This window comes from Phyllostomus discolor, chromosome 5 (genome assembly GCF_004126475.2).
Source record: "Phyllostomus discolor isolate MPI-MPIP mPhyDis1 chromosome 5, mPhyDis1.pri.v3, whole genome shotgun sequence".
NCBI lineage: Eukaryota > Metazoa > Chordata > Mammalia > Chiroptera > Phyllostomidae > Phyllostomus > Phyllostomus discolor.
Genome location: NC_040907.2, coordinates 20,576,846 through 20,596,921, shown reverse-complemented (window position 1 = coordinate 20,596,921; position 20,076 = coordinate 20,576,846). Strand labels below are relative to the sequence as shown.

At 43.1% G+C, this 20,076-nt stretch overlaps 1 protein-coding gene across 1 annotated transcript in view; it reads right to left on the bottom strand.

Moving 5' to 3' along the window:
• KPNA6 (karyopherin subunit alpha 6) overlaps positions 1-13,239 on the bottom strand; it is a 40,765-nt gene extending 27,526 nt beyond the window's left edge. The window contains exon 1 of the mRNA XM_028511224.2: positions 12,958-13,239. Coding sequence (XP_028367025.1) covers positions 12,958-12,961 — 4 coding nt within the window. The 5' untranslated portion in view covers positions 12,962-13,239. The remainder of the gene's footprint in view (positions 1-12,957) is intronic.
• Between the last annotated feature and the right edge of the window lie 6,837 nt (positions 13,240-20,076).

Below are 20,076 nucleotides of genomic sequence, written 5' to 3'. Positions count from 1 at the left end.
CTGTTGGTTGGGCATTGTCCTGCAAAGCTAAAGGTCATTGGGGTTGGTTCCCAGTCACATGCCTGAGTTGTGGGGTCAGTTCCCAGTTAGGGCATGTAAGAGAGGCAACCAATCGATGTTTCTCACATCAATGTTTCTCTTCTCTTTCTCCCCCCACCCCTAAAAATAAGTAAAATCTTAAAAAAAAAAAAGACTTGAACAAAACACTAACATATAGTTTCTAATAGCTCACGGTCACATCACTAGAATGACCCTAGCCCTTCCTTACAGTGCCTGCCTGAGAGAATCGCAAGGCTGCCAAAAGAACTTACTTTGTTTCAGCTAACACCTGAAAACAGGGTGCCTGTCTCATAGCCTCTGTGAGAGGAACAAGCGCCAGTGAGCAAACCCAGGTGAGTTTCATGTGCACCAAACCCCTTCCTCAAATTTTGTAATTTTTCACTGCTCTGACTCTACTGAGTCCCCTCTTACCCTCCCACCCTACTTCCTAATCCTCCCTTTAAAACACCCTGTTACTTCTGTACAGACAAAAGTTGGGTTCAGTTCATACTTATTCCTATTATAATAAAATCTATCTTTACCACTTGACCAGGATAGGGCTTTGTTTATCTTTGACACTTGTTACCCCAAAGTGGTACCTACTGACAACTTCCAATAATACTGTTTTAGTTCACAACTTATCACCTCTCACTTCCAGACCACTAAATCTTTGCAAGCAAGAATCTCTGAGTCTACAACACAATGCACAGCGCACATATGCTCCCAAATGTTCAACATCTTCAATTAAAAAAAATTCACTTATTGATTTGGAGAGAAGGAGGGGGAGAGAGGAAGTAGAGAGAAATATCCATTTGTTGTTCCACTTATTCATGCATTTATTGGTTTATTCTTGTATGTGCCCTGACTGGGGATCCAGCTCACAGCCATGGTGCATCGGGGTGATGCTCTAACCAACTGGGCTACCTGGCCAGGGTTCCAATCAACATTTTAAACTTCAATTTTCCAAAGGACGTGAAGTGGTTTATAATAAATTCAACAAAATAAAAATACAAAAAAATCTGAAATAGGAATATGCAAGTTTGTACAGAAAATAGGGAAAGATGAATGCAGATAAGCAGGACCCAAAGAATCATTTAATTATTAAATGATCATTAATCATTTAATTATTAATTTCTGTATATGGTGTAAGTAAGGTCAGGGTTCAACTTCATTCTTTTCCATGTGGGTACCTATTCTTTTTACTCATTATATGTAGCAATTAGAACATTAAGATAATAAAAATAAACCAATGATCCACCTAAGTCCTTTCTTGATGAATTTATCTTTAATTGCGATGCCTTTAAAGTTAATGGTTTTTGTAATTCAAGCAATCTATCAAACCAACAAGCTACTGCAGTATATACAAGTTCCTTTCCTGTGTCAAATTATTTATTGTATTGGCCAAAAAGTTCATTTGGTTTTTCCTTTAAGGTGGCTCTAGTGGCACTTAGTTGTCTTTAACTTCATTTGAAACAATTTTGTTAGAATGTATTGTGACAGCTGTCATATCAGCACGCATTAAAAAAAACTTATAAAAATGCAACTGAAACACAAAAAAGGTTTGTGCAGTGTGTGGAGAAGGTGCTATGACTGGATTGGACATGTCGAAAGAGGTTTGCGAAGTTTCATGCTAGAGATTTCTCACTGGATGATGATGCTCCACGGTCGGGTAGACCAGTTGAAGCTGACAGTGATCAAATCGAGACATTGAGAACAATTAACATTCCACCATGCAGGAGATTGCAGCAGACATACTCAAAATATCTAAATCAAATAAAGCTATTGGCAAAAATGAAAAATGTGTGTTTTATGGAAAAAACCACATGGACTTTTTGGCCACCCAATATTTCCACGTCCTACTAGGAGGCCTGTGCCAGGGACCAAGGCTGAAAAGGATCATGATACTCCTGCCAAAAAAATGGCACATCTGTGTCCTTACTGCTAGATGGACAGCAGTCTTCTCAAGCTTAGTCCAGAATGCTTTTCAAAGTTTCTGGACATGGTGAGAGGGTATTACAGTCTTATGTCACATAACAACTTTTTGGTCAATGACAAACTGCCTATTATTAATAAATACAATGATGGTCCATAAGATTATAATGGAGGTGAAATACAATCATGGTCCCATAAGATTATAATGGAAGTGAAAAATTCCTATCACCTAGTGGCACCATAGCCTTCATGATGTGATAGCACAATGTATTACTCATGTGTTGTGGTGATGCCAGTGTAAAGAAACCCAATGTTCTGCCAGTCATATAAGAGCACAGCACATACAAGTAGAGCAGCAGGCTGTGCCATCTAGGTCTGCGCAGTATGCTCTATGATGTTCCCATAACGATGAAATGTCTAAGGACGCATTCATTTCTCAGAACATACCTGTGGTTAAGCGGTGCACAACTGCATCTAGTAAATCCAGACTAAGAACTAAGATAACCCTTTGAAAGATCCTTCAAATATCCCAGAGTTAATCTCCGATTTCTACTGAGGGGGAGGGTGGATGTTCCCAGGGAAAATTATAATAGTAATGATTTGCTTAGCTTTTAAGTATACACTCTTACAGAATCCCCAGTTTAGAGGTGGGGAAACTTAAGCATAATTTGCAAAAGGTCCCAGCTAATAAGTGGGAGATTCTAATCCAGGCGTTTCTGACTAAAGCCAATGCTCTCTCCATTACAATACTTACCTGCACAGCCACAAGGGAAGCCCTGGAAGGAGTGTCACTGTTTCACTGCCTGACTCAATACCTCAAACACTGTGTGTTCTAGTTCTTGCCAAGAACAGGGAACACAAATATCAGGTGATATCAACACTGATATGAACAGAGGCAGAAAACTGTTGCGATTGGCAGGTGGTCAGGTAGTCATTTGAAGGCTGTCTGCCACTTCAAAGAAAAAACAAAAAACACTTGAGTTAAATTTCCCTGTTCTTGTTTTTCTGGCAACCACTCTGCAGAGTACGTGCATGTGTGCATGTGTGCAGGGAGTGACTGGTGACAGCAGCCACTGCGTTAAAGGCAACACAAAGCTGAGGGGGAAAAGGATGAGCTGAGATAAATGCCAGTTAAGTCTGGTGTAGGGTTTGAAAAGCTTTTTAAACCTCAACATTATGTGGATGGATGGACTATTTTCAAGGGTTTGTATTGGAAATATCTAGGTGAGAGAAGGCAGCTGTGCTGGCAGTACCACGAACAGGCACACCGGAGAAAGGGTGGTGTGGGTGAGAGGACCCACGGAGCCAGACCATGCGATCTCTGGCCCTGCTACTCAATGCACGTGCCACCTTGTGTCTCACTTACCTGTGTCTCCATTTTCCTACCCACACCCTGTGTGCCTCAGAGTCACAGTGAAGATCAAATGAGGAAATACATGCAAGTACTTTGTGAATAGCTACATGCTGTGCTGATAAGGTAGAATTGAGTTTGGTAACAACTTTTCAAACTTCTGGAGTTTCTCTCAGAGCTTCATGACAAGGAACTACTGCAAACAAGAAAACAGTATGGAACAGGTCTGACTACATGCGGCACTCGGGATGTTATTTGCAAGCCTGTCACAATCAGAGCTGCCAGTCACCAAGACAATGAGAGAGACTCCCCTAGGGACAACTGGGTCAGTTCACGATGGGGCCACCATAACAAGGCTGCTCATATTCTAGCAGATCCTCATAGGACTGGACTAAATAGGGATCACTCTAGAAAACAAATCTGAATCTACAGTGGGTGGTTTGTCAAAAAGACCATGTGGGAAAAACTATCATCTGCTCATACAACTGTATATTCAAAGCTTGAGGTCTCAGCTTTGTACAGCACACTGAGGTATAAATCAAGCAGACACCTGAGAGCCCCAGTTCTTTGGTTCTCTAATCCTAACTCCCTCCTAGGATGTATTAGTCCTTTATCCCTTGAGTCTACATGTAAAGGCAATGCTCAGACCTAGGGATGGGAGGTAAGGAGTGGCAAGGAACATAGCAGAGGACTAAGGATAGCTACAGTCCAAGCGTTACTATCTCTGTTAACTATAACATGAGAATACACTTTATAGCTCTAGAGGATTGGTGAGGTAATATGAAAGTGTCTAGGGCCTAAATGCTAAATCAACACAGACCACAGCATGGTGGTTACCAGAGGGAAAGGGGAATAGTAATGGGTAAAGGGAACCAAATATATGGTGACAGAAGATGATCTGACTTTGGGTGGTGGGCACACAGAGCAATATACAGATCATGTATCACAGAAATGTACACCTGAAACCTACATGACCCTATGAGCCAATGTTACCCAATAAATTTAATAAAAATAAATAAAAAATAAAAATAACCAATAAAATAAATGCTAAATCAATGGTTATTCCCCTTTTCTTCTCAGCTCCTACTCTGAAAGGCCTCGACTGCCCGATGATAGTTTCTAGGAAGTTGGGTCAAAGACGACAGCTATATGCTCTATATTAAGGTAGTTTCCCCCTTCCCCCTCACACCACAGCTCCTTTCTCTTAATCTTTATCTTTCTATTCCATCTTTGCTCCCTACAAAGCTAGGTTGTAAGGACCAGTGAGCTAGAATTTTTAAAAAAGCCCTGCTTTCAATCATTTACCTTACCCCAAGATGAGCAATTCTAATAATGTCTCATTAGACAATTATTGTCTCTTTGGAAAACCTGATGACTTCTGAATCTGTATCTGCAGCCCACACCCAATACCCAAGAGTTCTCTCAACTCACGTCCCACAAGTACCTCATATATTTTTTTAAAAAACGTAAAAGTCATCATCTCTGTAAACCTGCTCCTTATACATTTTTAATTCTTAATTTTTTTTCTTTTGTTGATTCCAAAGAGAGGGGAAGGGAGGGAGAAAAAGAGCAAGAGACATATCAACTGGCTGCCCCTTGCACATGCCCTGATAGGAAATCCACCCCACGACCCTTCAGTTTACAGGACAATACCCAACCAACTAAGCCACAACTGCCAGGGTAATTTTTCTTTTTTCTTTTTTCTTTTCTTTTCTTTCTTTCTTTCTTTTTTTTTTTTTTTTTTTGAGAGAGAAGGGAAGGGAGGGAGAAAGGGAGGGAGAGAAACATGAGTGTGCAGTTGCCTCTTGTGTACCCCTACTGGGGACCTGGCCCGTAACCCAGGCATGTGCCCTGACTGGGAATTGAACTGGTGACACTTTGGTTCACAGGCTGGCACTTAATCCACTGCGCCACACCATCCAGGGCCATTTTTCTTAATTCTTAATTCATGGTCCACAATTCCTTATTTGGAATTCTGAAATCAAAAGAGTTCTGAAGCCCTGGCTGTCTCAGTGGATTGAGCGCGGGCTTCAAACCAAAGCATCACCGGTTCAATTCCCAGTCAGGGCACATGCCTGGGATGCAGGCCACGGCCCCCAGCAAGTACACATTGATGTTTCTCTCTCTCTCTCTCTCTCCCTCCCTTCCCTCTCTAAAAATAAATAAATAAAATCTTAAAAAAAGAGAGAGAAGAGAGAGAGTTCTAAGCCCTGGCTGATGTGGCTTATATATGCTTGTATATAAAATCACCAGTATTAACAAGCATATATATGCCGATTTTATATATACAGGGTCCAGCACAAATAATGCCCCCTTTAATGAAAAAATCATAAGCATGTAATTCTGTAACATAACAGTATCATACTCAGGCACACCATATGACTTGTTAGGTGAAAAGTTCAAATTAAAACTATAAATTATCACACCCATATTATTATCTGATCAAGCACACTCAAGCAAGCCTTACCTCTGCAAGACCTGTATAATGTCTGTTAATACTGGCAATTTTGGTCAGATGGCCAAGTTTTCCTGAAGAAAGTCTGAGAGTTATACCAAGCAGGTGAGGACACTGGCTCATTCGCATTTAACATACTTGCAACATATCATAGTTTATGTGCCTAGTTATAAGAGGATTTATAAGTTATCTAGTTTTAACTAAATTAACATTCACAAAATGGATAAACAGTTTTCAGTCCTGTAAAAAAACTGAATGGAAGATAATCTAAGCACAAAAGAAACAAACAAACAACCCCCCCCCCCCCCCCCGCCCCAGCAGAATTGATGTCTCTGGAAGTACAAGCTCCTAAGTACTTAGGTACTAAGTAAGCAAAATTTCATCTGCTGTATCACAATAAGACAAAACAAAATATAATGACCAACTAATCAAAACTAAGTCAGCCAGAACACTTAAATTATCCAGAAGACTATTTAAAATATGGATTTACAATCTCTTGTTTATCTTACTCCAAACATATATTACGCTTAAAGAAATAATACCTACTGAATACAAAATGCTACCATGATCAGCGAGATGTTTAAAAATACTCATCTTCATCATTGTAATATGTGTTTTTAAATACATAGAATTCGGTAAAAATACACAGACTACATAAGAAATATTTTAGCCCCGTTCAGGTAGCTCGGTTGGTTGGAGCACTGTCTCAATTTGCCAAGGCCGCGGGTTCGATCCCGTCAGGGCACACAGGAGAGCCAACCCATGAGTGCACAAATAAGTGGAACAACAAATCGATGTTTGTTTCTCTCTCTCCCTTCCTCCCTCTTTAAAACCAATTTAAAAAGGAGAAATATTTTATAAAAAATTGAATATTAATTCTTGGGTTACTTTTGGCCTCAAACATCCTTATCTTTAGTTAGCTTAATGTTTTTTTAGATTTTAAAGTTAAGTTGTAATGTTTACAAATATTTAATCCATTAATATCATATGAAAACTGGGATTTCCAACTTCAAGGGGGAGAGGGCTAATGGAAAGGGACAGGAAATTAAGCAGTAAGGCTCCACTAGACCTACATTCCCCCCAGAGCAACAACTGCAGAGAGATCAGTTGACTGCTTGGGGCTCTCCAGTTGGCCGCCAGTCTCCACTTGGTTGATTTCACTCAATTACCCACTATAATCTAAACTCTGGGGGTTTCAACAAAAAGATAGACTTTTGTCTATTTTGTTTACCACTGTACTTCCAGGGCCTTAGAACAGTCTCTGGCACACAGGCATTCAATAAACATTTGCTGAAATTAATAAATAACTGTTGCCTGCCTGGCCCCTAAAAGTATGAGTTTGACAAGTATTCACGTTTCTGCCTTCTGCTCAAAGACAAATTGATTCACCTTTATATTTAGCATAGGTCCTGACACATAGTAAGCACTTTATGTGTTCACTAAGTGACTAACAGCAATTAGTAATTACTTATTAAGTGCATACTGGATTAAATACCATACTAAAATGCTTTACACACATTAGCTCATTCAATCGCCCTGAACTCCAATGAAGTATATACTGTTATCCCTACTGTAGAGGTGAGGAAAATGAGGCTTTGGAGATTAAGTAACAGGCTGAAGAACTATCTCTATTATAGAGTGAAATAACTGTAACACAAGAATGAGTATGAAAAGGGCTATATAAAAGGCGAAAACAAAAGTGCTACAGAATTTAGGAGAGTTCACTTCCAGTTTAAAAGGCATAAAATATTTGGGAAAGGTTCATAAAAGTGGTAGCATTTAAAGTAGATCTTGAAAAACAGATGAGTTTTCCATAAGAAAGGTACAAAGGAGGTAGTCTGACTGGAATGCAAGATATGTAGATAAATGTTAAATGGAGTAAGATTAGTAAAGTCAAGAAGAAGGCCTTGAATATCATACCCTATAGGTTATTTTATCCTGTAGACCAGTGGTCCTCAACCTTTTTGGCACCAGGGACTGCTTTCATGGAAGACAGTTTTTCCATGAACCAGGATGGGGGGACCGGTTTCAGGACGATTCCAGCACGTTACATTTAAGCTCACCTCCTGCTGTGCAGCTCCTGTTCCTAACAGGCCTGGACCCCTACAGGTTGGAGGCCAGGAGGTTGGGGACCCCTGCTGCAGACAATAAGGAATCAGCAAAGGTTTCTAAACTAAGGAGGAGAGTGACAGGAGAGGGGGGTGGTTTAGCAATGTTGCTGCAGCAGAACTGGTAGTGGCAGGGAGGCTACAGAAGAGATGTGGAGGGCCTCTTAGGTTATAACACCTTTTCAGTTGACATTATTTTTTGACATCTAGTAATTCACTGAATCTTCACTAACAACAACAACAAGTATTGTTATCCATATTTTCACTTTAAGGAGCCTGACACTCAGAAAGGTTGCAGACCACAGAACTAAGACTCTTTGCGGCACTCTGTTGTGAGAATACACCACACAAAGCAATTTAGAAAGGACCTCAGTAAAGGATCACACAGCATCCAACAATTGCCAATACAGAAAAGGAAGAAAAGAGTAAGAAACCAAAGACAGTTATGATTTCTATCTTATACCCCAGTGTCTGGGCCAACGGTGCAATCATTAACGAAAATGCAGGAAAAGCAGGCCAAGAAGGAGTTCAGGGCTTATGAGATACTTAGGTGGTGACAGTTTAGTGCCTTCTCTGCAAGTAGCTGTTATGAACTGGGAGGTGGGTGGGCGAGGCTGGAGGGAAACTAAAAGAAGAAATTACTTTCTGACCCAGAAGGGTGATCAGTTACAAAGGTTACTTGTACCCAAAGCAAACTAGAAGTGGTCTTCAGTATACTGGTTAAGGCCAACGATAGAACAGTTCCAAAGCTGGCTAACTGAGTGGCTCAAAAACATAAGAGATCAAATTCTTTCCATCTTCTCTACCCTCACACTTACAACTGCCTACTCTTACAAATTCTGCCTCATGATTCCAGCACTGCTAATAGCAATTTGAGAGTCAAAAAGGGTTCTTTCCTTTCCAGAGGCAAAACACCACCCTCCAAATAGCCCATATTTTGGTTAGAACCATCTGCCTGAGAAAGTGGTTCCCCTATTTGCTATCTGTGACTTCTCACAAGTTACTGAACTTCTCTGTGCTTCATTTCCCTCAACTAGAACATGAGAGTCTGAGGAATGAGTCAATATTACAGTATTTAGGCACCAGACCTCAAAAAATATATTACAGTACTTAGTACCTAGCACATATGAAGCTCTATATATTTTTGGTTATTATAGCTTTTTAAAATCTGTTTTTTTTTTTGGAGGTTCTCACACTTTGGTGATACTTGGATTAATATATAAGCTGGGCCCTGGCTGGGTGGCTCAGGAGCATCATCCCATACATCAAAAGTCTGTGGGTTCAATTCCTGGTAACGGCATGTATGGAGGCAACTGACTGATGTTTCTCTCTTACACTGGTGTATCCCACTCTCTCTCCATTCTTCTAAATCAATAAACATATCCTCAGGTGAGGGGTACACACACATACACACAAGCAAAAAATAATAAAACAAAATCTGGCAAATCTCTTTTAAATAAGGAAGGCCCTGGCTGGTGGCTCAGTGGATTGAGTGCCAGCCTGCAAACCAAGGGGTCCCTGGTCAGGGCACATGCCTGGATTACAGGCCAGGTCCCCAGTTGGGGGCGTGTGAGAGGCAGCTGATCAATGTTTTTCTCCCTCTCTTTCTTCCTCCCTTCACATCTCTCTAAAAAATAAAATCTCTAAAAATAATAATAATAAAATAAGTAAAACAGAAATATATAAGGAAAGTTTTTCCTGAAGTTACCCAGAATTCCCTTTAGGTCTGATTAGCCAGAACTACAACACATGCCCACACCTAAACCAATCACTGCCTACGGAGTTAAATGACAATGACTGGTTTTGAGTTTATATTAATCAACACCTATCCCTGGGGCTGGAGAGGGGCTGCCAGATTCCCCATTAACACAAAACCACCAGTGTCAAAAACAACAACAAAAACCCCACCAGTGTCTGCCAAGACAGTCTTGAGGGGCTGTGGTCTCTGCTAGGAAAGGTGAGAATACTTAACTTCCAGATTTGCAAGCAGCACCTCCACAGGGCTCCTATGGCAGTGAAACCACTACAAAGGTCTGTTAAGGCAAGTGAAGTTTGGCACAGGAGAAACAGCACAGGATATAGGCCAGAGCTGAAGAAGAGTATGAGAGCTGGTGAAATACAGCAAGTTCTAGATCCATGTAGGTGTCGTGGAGGCCACCAGCCTTGGACTAGTTACTCAGCCGTGGATGAGTAAACTGAAGCTGATCTCAAAGCTTCAGTTTACTCATTTATAAATGAGGAAAACCGAAACCGACTCAGATTCAGTGTTAGAATTAAATGTATCTCTACACTAGTTTCACTCCCATGGTACAAGGACCAGCCAAAACCAAAACACAAAACAACAAAACCCCACAGTATGGGGGTGGTCAGAAAGACAGGCTGGGATGGGGAGAGGTACCTGAAGTGAAGTCGGAAAGAAAACAGGAGGCAGTCTGACACTAGACTGGAAATCTCTTTCAGACCCTTGGTCAGGTTTTGTTGCCCCAGTGAAGAACTTTCAAAGTCTACCAGAAAAGGAATGCTTTAAGTGTCCCAGGTTCGATTCCCAGCCAGGGTACATTCCTGGGTTGCAGGCCAGAACCCCCAGCAACCGCACATTGATGTTTCTCTCTCTCTCTCTATCTCCCTCCCTTCCCTCTCTAAAAATAAATAAATAAAAATCTTAATAAAAAAAAAAAAGGAATGCTTTACTTCACACCTTATGTCTTCCAAAAGGTTTATGTGCAGCAAAATGGGTAAGAATCTCATTTCTGGCTTTGCTGCTTACTGTGTTAATCTGCTCGGAGGTAGTTTCCCAATCTGTAAAAACTGAGTAAATCTCCACCAATTTTATTTCACTGAATTTAATAACTCAACATCAGCTCATTCCCGTTAGGCATCAGTGCTCCTGAAGTTGCAGGCCAATACAAAATCTGTAATATTAAAGCCCCTAAAATTTCTCACGGATAGCTAAAGCTGCAGTTACAAAGACAGGCTTATCAATCTTCATGGAGGATTCTGGAAATCAGAGTATTTAAGAGAAAGAGACTAACATTATCAAAGGTGGAAAAGAATCTGTTCTGATTTCTTTCTTTCTTTTTTAAAAAAGATTTTATTTATTTTTAGAGAGAGGGGGAAAGGGAGAAAGAGACGGAGAGAAACAGCAATATGTGGTTGCCTCATCCCTGCCCCCAACTAGGGACCTGGCCTGCAACCCAGGCATGTGCCCTGACTGGGAACCATACTGGCGACCCACTGGTTCTCAGGCCGGCACTCAGTCCACTGAGCCACACCAGCCAGGGCTGTTCCGATATTTCTAGACTTCTTACTAGACTTCCAAGGCTGTGTTGTATCTTTTGTTTTCAAACATCTTAAGAACACTGCCGCCCTGGCTGGTGTGGATCAGTGGATTGAGCACCAGACTGCGAAGCAAAGGGTGCTAGTTCAATTCCTAGTCAGGGCACATGCCTGGGTTGCAGGCCAGGTCCCTGATACGGGTCACACGAGAGGCAACCACACACTGATGTTTCTCTCCCTCTCGTTCTCCTTCCCTTCCCCTTTCTCTAAAAATAAATAAATAAAATCTTAAAAAAAAGGAACACTGCCCCTTCTCCTCTTCCTAGAGATGAGTAAATAAAGGATCAAAAAGAAAAATAAAATTTATTGAGGCCACACTAAATGCTTCCCATATGTATCACTGCATTTGACATCAAAGTGACTTCTCTGGATGTGAGCTAGGAAGCCACAGGCAGGATTAGACTACATTTGATTCTACAGTCAATGCCTTGCAGCTCAGGGGACTAATTTGTTTTCTCAGGATCAGGGGTCTTAACAAATCTCAACCTCAGAGTCTCAGTTAGCTCCCCGCCCCCACATACAAACAATATTTGGTGTTAGCAATTCAATTTGCACATTTCCAATTTCCTTCAGACTAAGTATTTCAAAGTGGGCTAACTAGCAAAAAACAAACACACACAAAAACCACACACAAAAAAACACCTTTATAACTTTGCCTAGGGTTAAAAGCTTTCTTTCCCGCTTTTACAGCCCAAACATTAGGGGGCCAGACTATAAACTCTGGCTCTGGAGTAATCACCCTGTTTTAGGCACTGTGTATCCTTGGGTAAGTTACTTTATCTTTTTAGCCTGTTTCCTTATCCATACAATACGGTAACACAGTAGTATCAACCTCATTAGGTGGCTCATATTAAGTAAAACGTGACCTGTAAAGCACTCAGAACAATATCTGCGCAAAGGAGGTGCTTAGTAAATTTATTTACTTACTTTGCTGGAGAGTAAAAACCACTGATGTTTCTGTCCTTAAAACCAAAAGCTTTACCGTAACATTCTCCCTGAACACAAACCTTGCCAGCCGGAGTCCCTTAAGAAAGAGCAACAGGTCGCTCTTTTTTTCCTAACCAGGGCCAGAAACCTAAACACCCCAACCTACGTGTGGCCCCACGACTTGGCCTTTAATTTTCTATCACCACGAATACTGTCACTTTGAGCCCAACCGAACCACCGCATTTCCGCCTGGGCTCGGGAAGTTCTCCCGGCCTTGAGCCGCCCAGGCTGTCTTTGGCATGGCTGCCCTTGGTTCCGAGCCGGGAGCTGGCTCGCTTGGCCTCCCCTCACCAGAAGAGTCTAGCGGCGACGTAGGTAAGATTGCCTTGACTTCAGGGGAACCAGTGAATACAGTCAAGATGCGCGTCGCTCAGTCTCACGCCTGGAGGACGATCCCTGAGCGCCGCCCGGGCCTGCGGCGCGCAGCCCGTCCCCCAGCCCTAGTCTCCGCGGCGGAGGCCGGAGGGTTGGCCCCTTTCTAGCCCCCAGGAATGCTTGGGCTCTAGCCCAGGGCCACCACGTGGGGGGCTCCAGGCGTGGCAACGTGAACCAGCCCCCGAAGACTGCTGCCCGCATGGGCCCTGGCCGGCCCCAAACTGGCCTGAGCGGCACTCCCCGTCTGGTTTCTCCCCAAAACCTATTTAGAGGGGCCTCAGACACCCCTTGCAGATTGGAGGCAGGCTGTCGCCAGACCCCAAGCCCTGAGACTGCCTCCGCTCTAGTCCCAGTTGCCTGGTATCCTTACTCACCCATCGCGGCTCCGCTCGCTCCTACTTGGCGGCGGCAGCGGCGGCAGCTTCAGCAGACAATATGGCGGGCCTGCAGGACGGCAGCCCGAAACGGACAAACAACTTACCATTCAACCCTAGGAAGAAATGCGCCCTCAGCCCTACCGCCTAGTTTACACAGAAAAACCCTTAAAGAGACCGCAGCTGTTAAGGGCGAGGATTAAGGATGGAATATGAAAGAGATGGGTGGAGGCTGGAAGAGGTATCTGCTAAAGATAGCATATCTAGGAGTTCTTAGTTTTTTCTGTCTCTATTTCCTCTTTATAGTGCAGTCTCCTCCACTACAAACTTTTTCTCCCAGGAAGTAATCCTTACTTTCATAGTTAAAGCCAATCACAGACCATGAACTGAATATGAGTAAGGACTCACTTTAAGAGGGGAAATGAGGTGCACAAGGACATAGAGATAACGAAATGAAGAATTCAAAAGTAAACAGGATTACAATCTTATCGGGAAATAGAAGTAGAAAAATGAGACCAGTGCAGTGCTTTAAAGTTGACAGAGCTATTTCACCTGTTCTCACAGCAAGCTGTCTGAAGGCAGAGGTCAGTTCTGTATTTTTCATCACTATCTCCACCTAGAGCAGTATCTAGTATGTGGTATGTGCTCCATAAATAATTGTTGAATGAATAAACAAACAAATGAACAGTTCTGTGAGTTACACAAAACATGGGAAATGATCTCTCTTTTAGAGATGAGAAAATTGAAACTCTGAGTGTTCCTATGCCTTTTGAATCTATAGCTGGTATACATTTGGCCTCTGTTTTTGCATAATAATAGGCCACTCCTGGTGTTCCTCACCTCAACGCCCAGAGATAGCTGACTTCAAGTCACTGGTCCCAAGAGGGAGCTGTTTTTTGGAAGCAAAATGAGGACCTGGGCTTCCAGGTCCTGTCACAACAAATTGCCAGCTCTAGTTGTGTGCCTCCTCTGTTAAGGGAAACAACTCAAAAAGCCAACTTTTAGAACTCAGAGTCAGGAAAGGGAGTACTAGCCTTCTCTTTCTACTGCCACTGCTCAAAGTCAGACTTATTATCTCCTGGTCTATTTTGCCTGCCTTCACCTGGCCCCAGGCTCCCACTTGTATCTACCACCTCCTTAAAAACACATGCCTTATCATGTTATCCCTCTGCTTATCAACTTCCTACCGTCTGTCCTTAGGCAATGCCCCAAAATTTCAATCTGAAACAGACTAGTCTTTACTGGCTTCTTGGGCCACTCCAGGATCCATCCATATTTAGGAAACCAGTTTTCCCCACATATGCTATTGATGGGGTACTCAAGAGTTCGAAAATTTTAGTTTAGGTAATTGCTAATAAGCTTAGTAATCAATATAGGTAAAAGCTACCGTTCCAGGACTGAAGTCCCATTTTTACTCCAGGAGACCCTAAACAGTTCCACCTTTCTGCCTCAGCAGGACTGCAAGCAATTCAAGATGGCATCTGAGGCATTGTGCTCCAAGGTGAGAGTCTGCCTCCCAGGACACAGACAAAAGAATGCTCCACCCTCTATCTGATTAACTTTGTCCCTGAATTCCAGACCCCTTACCTACACTTTTCTTCTCCTTATAAAAAGTCAGTTTAAAAGGGAATTTAATAATAACAAAAAAAAAATTTAATGGAATTTAAGATAGTCTGTTAGGGTACATAACCCACTAATTTCTCAAATCGCTGGCCATCTGAATAAAGTGCCCATAAAGATTCAATACCTGTCTCTGCTTATTGGTCCTGGCGGTGACAGGCAGCGCCAATGCTGGCTTTTCTGGTTTCATATTCTGGCCACTCCTCCAGGACAGACTCTGGAACTCTCCAGTAAGCCTGGGTATTTGGCGGGGAGTCCCACTGGCTGCCTGGACTTGGGCGGGGGGGGGGGGGTGGCGATGTGGATTTGGAGACTCCCTAGCAACTTCCAAGTGATTTTACTTAGGAACTCTCCTCCGATCTGCACCTTGTCTTTACTTGTGATTGAATCACTGCTCTTTCTGGTTCAGATTACAATCCCAGGTCATGATTTAGATCGGCAGGAATTAAGGTACCTTCTGGTTTACAGAGCTCTGTCTGGTAAAAAGGTGTCTTCTGGTTTTTAATTAAGATGCCTTCTGTTTTTTGTGACATCACAGAGTTCTGTCTGGTAGAATTGGGGGGAAAACCTCCACTTCAGGAAACAGCCCTTTTGGGAAAGTTTTGGCTGATTGGTCCACCTGTGCTCAAAAACCTGTGACTAAAAAGAAAGTGCTTTTTATTGTAATACTGTCTTATGTATTGTATAATTTAGACTCAAGAGAATACTGGCTGCTGAAATTGCTGTATTAGACTGCAACTGGAATTGTTTTGTCAAAGATCAGGGAAGTGGAACGAAGCACCTTACCTAGAAGCTTGCATGAGTTTACATAATAAGGATGCAGGATTAAAAGGTAATAGATTAATGGTCCAGAGAAAAAGGAACTTGCCTGTGAATGATAGCAGAAGCTCAGAGCAGAGGGCCTGGGAAGATCCGTATTGCTGTGAGCATGATCATGGTTCCTATGGCCCCTCCAGCCCTGGGGATCTTCCTCCTTACTCAGCTGACGGAACTGGGGAAAGTGAGCCTGAACTTGTCTCATCTTGAGCCCGATCTTGAACCTGTCAGGGACCCAAATTCGGTGGAGGACAAGACCCTCCCAGGGGCTTTTGTGAAGACTTCCAATGGAAGTAGAGACAGAGGGCCAACTCACTAGATATTATTGAGCATGTCCTCTGTTTTCTACATCACACCTGTTAAACTGGGAAAACTCTGAAAGGGCCAGAATATATCCCTTAAAATGGATGAAGGAGTGCACTCAGGCTTTTGAGCCACTGAAGGTGTACCTGGCTTCTTGCACTGGCCTTGGGGCTTCACAACCCACTAAAGTACTCTCAATTATACATTCTCGAAAGGCAGGACATTGCCCTAGGAGTCCTCACCCAAATGACTAGTGACATTCCACAGCCCATCACATACTTAAATTAGATCACACTGTCCAGGGGTGGCCAGCCTGCTTGAGAGCTGTGGTAGCCACCTTTTAGGAAGCTGAAAAGTTTTCCTTGGGACAGCCTATCACCACTTATGCACCCCACCAAGTGTTGAGCCTGCTGGAGCAAAAGGGAAATTTGTGGCTCACTGCTGGAAGAATGAGCAGGTACCAAGCAATCCTTCTCGACAATCCCAACATCTCCCTCAAAACTGTAAGTTAAATCCTGCTTCTCTTCTCCTGGAGCCTGACCCCGGGGGCTCTAATACATGACTGCACTGAAATAATTGATGGTTTATGCTAGCTGAACTGATTTACAGGACCATCCTTTAGTAGAAGCAGACTGAACTGTACATGTGGATGGAAGCAGTTATATGGACAAAGGAAACAGAAAGGCTAGTTATGCAGTTGTGACTCTTGAAGAAATAGTGGAGGCCTTGCACCAGGAACCTGTGCTCAGAAAGCTGAACTGATCGCATCAATGAGGGCACTGGAATTGTCGCAGGAAAAGAGCGTGAATGTGTATACCCACTCAAGGTACACTTGCCTAATTTCGCATGCACACGGTTCCATCTGGAATGAGAGATGACTATTAACCCCCAAATAAAAAGGAGATTAAGTATGCAGCAGAAATTTTAAAATTATTAGAGGCAGTTCAAGTACCTTTACAGGTGGCAGTTATGCACTGCTCGGGGCATCAGAAAGAGGACACTGCAGTGGCGAGAGGAGACAATCTGGCTGATGGAGCAGTGAGAGAGACTGCTAAGGGAACGCTTATAATGCCTTTGGTACTTGTTCTAGACTTGCCACATTTTGACCCTGATTATTTGACTGCAGACTTAGAGAAAGCTGAGAGATGGAGTTTTGATGAATAAGGTGCTGAGAGTGGATGGAGAAGGAATAAGAAAGGAGTTATGCTGCTTCCTGTACATTTAGTAGAGCCAGTCATGAAACATTTGCACGAGGCCACTCACTATGTGAGGGACTCGTTAACCACATATGTTAAAACCTTGGCTCACAGGTGTTGGAATTTCTAAAGCCATACGAAAAGTAATTGCTAGATGTGTTGTGTGCCAGAAGAGCAACCCCAAGACAGATCCCCATCAAAAGAAAGGAGACAATACCAAGGACAAAGCCCATTTGAGCACTGGGAAATAGACTTTATCCAGATGCCGAGGGTCTGATAGTAGAAATATTTGCTAGTCTTTATTGACACCTTTTTAGGATGGGTAGAAGCCTATCCTACTAGAATGGAGAAATCCTTAAAAGTAGTGAATGACTTACAGAAGGAGATAATTCCTTGCTTTGGCCTACCCAATGGCATCCAGAGTGATAATAGACCTGCTTTTGTCTCAGAAATTACACAGGTTAGTAAATTTTTAGGAATGAAGTGGACTCTCCACACAGCATGGAGACCTCAGACCTCTGGGAAGGCAGAGAAGATGAATCACACTTTGAAGAAAAACATAGCCAAGCTGTGTCAAGAAACTCATCTCCATTGGCATCAAGCTTTCCCTATTGTCCTGCTCAGGATGAGGGTGGCTCCTCAAAGTGGGATTCAATTGAGTCCTTATGAAATTGTGTATGGGCAACCATTTCAGGCTATGATTGGAGTAGGAGATATGCATATAGATCAAGAAGTGAAGGTAAAGAAATATGTATAACATTTAAGTCAGACCTTAGCTGTCATGAATGACCTTGCTTGTATCAAAGACCTCTCCCCCACCGGTTCACTACATCCCTGTGAGCCTGGAGACAGGGTACTACTCAAGACCTGAAAGACAGGCTCTCCAGAGAGTCAACAACAAGAAGAGTGGTCTGAACCTTGGGACGTGCTCCTCACCACCCCCGGCAGTGACACTGGCAGAAATAAAACCTTGGATTCATCACACAGGAGTAAAGAAAGCACTGGAGGACAATGGACCGCCGAACCTCAAGAAGACCTGAAAGTCATCTTTTGCAAACAATGACATATTCATTACTTTTTGTTTAACCCCATGTTATGGAGAACTTGCTCCTTTCAAATGAGATGAAAATATTTGGGTATTTTTGGCAAAAATGTTGTAAACATCTCTGAATTTTGTCTTGCAGGAGGAACCTAGGTTGAACACACTTTCACTTCATGTTTTATAGGTGCTTGTACTCCCCTGGAAAGCCTTCAAAATTATACTTAGTTTAAGCATATCAATAAGAAAATAACCTACTCCGATATTTATAATTGGGGGCCTGTGGTAACTCCAAAGGACAAGGAAATGTTTTCCTTAAAAGCCACTAATGTAGCCCCAGCTGGAGAGTGTGCAACTTTTGTCAACTGTGCTAAAAATTGTTTTGTGCTTTTATCACAGCTTGTTGCCTACAATGTGCCCCCTTCTGTGGGTCTGCAATTAAACATGTTCCTAAGCCTTCTCCCAGACGGTCTAATGCTAAGATATGTTCTCAACAACGAAGTGAGCACTTCCATAGGAAACTGATCTCACAAAAATAAGGCGGCTTAGACTATCAGTGGGGGAATACTGGGGGACTCAAGAGTTGGAACATTTTAGTTTAGGTAATCGTTAAGAAGCTTAGTAATCAAGGCCAAGGCCCTGGCTGGCGTAGCTCAGTGGATTGAGTGCGGGCTGCTAACCAAAGCATCACAGGTTCGATTCCCAGTCAGGGCACATGCCTGGGTTGGGGGCCAGATCCCCAGTGGGGGACACGTGAGAGGCAACCACACATTCATGTTTCTCTCTCTCTCTCTTTCTCCCTCCCTTCCCCTCTCTAAAAATAAAAAATAAAAAATAAATAAATAAAAATGAATTCTTAAAAAAAAAGCAGCTTAGTAATCAAAGCATGTAAAAGCTATTGTTCCAGGAACTGAAGGTAGGACCCACCCTGACTCCAGGAGACCATAAGCAGTTCCACCTTTGTGCCTCAGGAGGACGGCAATTCAGACGGTGTCTGAGCCATTCCGCTCCACTGCCCAGGACACAGGTAAAGACCACCAGGACACGGATGAAAGAATGCCACTCCTTTTATCTGATTAGATTTTTTCTATGAATTCTAAACCACTTACCTACTTTTCTTTATAAAAAGGGTAGGTTTAAAAGGGAATTTGAGACAGTCTGTGAGCCCTGGCTGGTGTGGGTCAGTGGATTGAGTGCCAGCCTGCGAACTGAAAGGTGGCTGGTTTGATTCCCCATCAGGGCACCTGCCTGGGTTGTGGGCCAGGTCCCTGGTTGCGGGTGTGTGAGAGGCAACAGATCCATGCTTCTCCCTCACACCTCAAACCTCCCTGATGTTTCTCTCCTTCTGTCTCCCTCCCTTCCTGTCTCTCTAAAAATAAGTAAAATCTTTAAAAAATTGTCGACCTTTACATAAATGAAATAAGCAAAGCAAATGCCACATATCTCTGAGGGTTTATGTGAGTCAAACTGACATATGTTGGGAAGCAAAATCTCAAATGCTCTGGAAAATGCTACAGTATCTAAAAACAATTCTCTACAGGTTTGGACCTTCTTATGTTGTCAGAATCTTCCTCATCTTCGTATCTGTCCCAGCGCCTAGAACAGTGCCTGCCTCAGTAGAGACAACGGAAGCATTTGCTGCAGTGTCTGTCTCTCACACACCTCTGTGGGCTCATCTGCACATCCTGTGGCCAAAAAGGGCTCGGGGAACACAGGCAGACCAAATAGATGAGCCCCGGTGACTGTCTCCTCTCCTCCCGGCCCCTGGCTGTGCCCCATAGGAACCTGGTGGCCCTCCAAGCAACTTTCTTTTCACCCTGGCACTTGGCCTTGCTCACAAACCCTCTAGTCTAGAGCCATCCATCCTCCCTGATCCAGGCCCTGCAGCCTTTTCCAGCTCCACCCCACCCCTACCCACTAGCCTGATCCTTCCTGCTCCAGGAACCACACCCGGCTTACCCTCCCCAGATATGCCAGGATATTCCAGATCTCTGCTATTGCCCACACTCTTTTCTCTGCTTCAAGTGCCTTTCCCCTCTTGTCCACCTAGGAAGTGGCTGATACAACTCCTGCTATCCCCTCTTCCAAGAATTCCAGAGAACAGTAAACGTTCTTTCCTCTGTGCGACTGTGTACTGTGTGACTA